The sequence below is a fragment of the Fukomys damarensis genome, unplaced genomic scaffold, assembly GCF_012274545.1.
Source record: "Fukomys damarensis isolate Sample0158 unplaced genomic scaffold, DMR_v1.0_HiC HiC_scaffold_37, whole genome shotgun sequence".
NCBI classification, from domain to species: Eukaryota; Metazoa; Chordata; class Mammalia; order Rodentia; family Bathyergidae; genus Fukomys; species Fukomys damarensis.
Genome location: NW_022900949.1, coordinates 40,563,553 through 40,565,283, shown reverse-complemented (window position 1 = coordinate 40,565,283; position 1,731 = coordinate 40,563,553). Strand labels below are relative to the sequence as shown.

At 44.5% G+C, this 1,731-nt stretch overlaps 1 protein-coding gene across 2 annotated transcripts in view; it reads right to left on the bottom strand.

The window, feature by feature from the left end:
• The window catches only part of Atrip (ATR interacting protein), a 15,901-nt gene extending 14,176 nt beyond the window's left edge, over window positions 1-1,725 (bottom strand). The window contains exon 1 of one of the 2 annotated variants that reach the window (XM_010615647.2): window positions 1,527-1,725. In XM_010615647.2, the coding sequence (XP_010613949.1) occupies window positions 1,527-1,563 (37 nt within the window). In that variant the 5' untranslated portion in view covers window positions 1,564-1,725. The remainder of the gene's footprint in view (window positions 1-1,526) is intronic. The other variant, XM_010615646.3, reaches the window with a different exon arrangement.
• Window positions 1,726-1,731: the final 6 nt, after the last annotated feature.

The following is a 1,731-nucleotide window of genomic DNA, read 5'->3' as shown; positions in this document are numbered from 1 at the left end:
AAAAAAAAAAAAAAAAAAAAAAAAAAGCCAATAAAAATATGACTCAACCCAAGTGCAGTGACTGGAACATTTCCTATGAAAACACTGACTGAGATGAGAACTGAAGGATACACAGGCATGAACCAGATGAGTGGAGGCAGGGGATGGGTGGCAAGAACATTCAACATACAATAAAGAACAATGTGTAGAGCTTCTGTATTGTAAGGATGCAGGGAAAATTCAAGAAACGAAAGTTTAGTGTGGCTAGAACCCAGAGACAGAAAAAGGGTCAAGGGTGAGACCATGTTGCTAGGCCTTGCAGGCTATATTAAAGATTTGAACTCTGAGCCAGGTGTGGTGGTGCACACCTGTAATCTGAGTACTTGGGAGGTTGAGGCAGGAGGATCTCTGAGTTTGAAGCCAGCCTGGGCTAAATATATAGTGAGTTCAAGTCCAACCTGAATTACCTAGTGAGACCCAGTCTCAAAACAACCAAAAAAGGAAAGAAAGAATTTGGTCTGTACATTAGAAGTAGTGAGAAGTTATTTTACAGTGTTTTCAATATGAATGTTCATGTATACTGTGTGATATGGTTGGATTTGAGTTCTGCAAAAATCACTCTGGCTGTGGTAGGAAGTCAATTGCAGGAAGACAGGCTAGAAAAGGTGAGCCAATTTAGCAGGCCCTTGTCCTGGGGTAGAGTCACAGATCAGGATGTTGGTAGAAATGATATGAAAATGATGGATTCCAGGGATGGATTAGGAAGGTAAAATTGATAAGATTTTAAAAAGAATTAAATACAGGGTCATGGAAAAGGAAGGGATCCCCTTGTGCTATTGGGTGGACAGTGATGCAAATCACTGTCATACAGACCATCTGGTTATCAGTGACTGTTTTCTAAATAGTATCTGTTTTGCCATGCTCCATGCTGGAGATGCTAGAGGACTAGGATTCTAAGTAATGGTCTTGTTGCATTTAAAATGCCTTAACTGCCAAGTAGATTTAAGGTGACCTTTTTTTTTGTAGCAATCCCATCAGATTTCACTGATTTTCTAGAATATGAAGTTCCATGAAAGAAAAGTTTTTGTATTTTACTCAACACTCTCTAGATCTGCTGCAGTTCCTAACCTTTGGGCACCTTGCTAGGTTATTAGTTGTGTGTGTGTATGTATGTGTGTGTATGTATATATATATATATATACACACACACCACACAAATGCACACAACAAAGGGTATCAAGGACTGCGTAAGACCTAAAACCTTTCTTGTGCATGGTGGTGGTAGTTGTGGTACAAGGATCTCTGCTTAAAACCAAGGGCCGAGCAACCTGAACTTTAAAAACATAAAGTAAAAAGTTAATCTGGTTGTATATATTTCAAATCGGCTGCCTGATATTCTGTATACATTTCTCCCCCCTATCAAAGGAGTTTTTGGGACACAAATGCCTCAAGACACCGGGGCGTAGCTTGCTAGGTTTCGGAAGCACTGTTCTCAGAGGGACAGCGAGGTCGGCACCTCCAGCCTGGAGAGGGCACCCAGCACTCACTGGACAGGTCCCGCGCCGCGACGGGGCACTGGCTCATGGCTTGGGACGCCAGGATGTCGAGCTCCTCCAGGTCGTCTTCAGTGAGTTCCCCGTGCGCACCGAACGGGTCTTCGGGGTCCAGAGGGGTGGTCGCGGGGAAGCCCCGGGCCCTCTTGCTCGGGGGATGGCCGGTGCCGGGCGGCGGGCCAGAGTGGAGTGTCGGAGG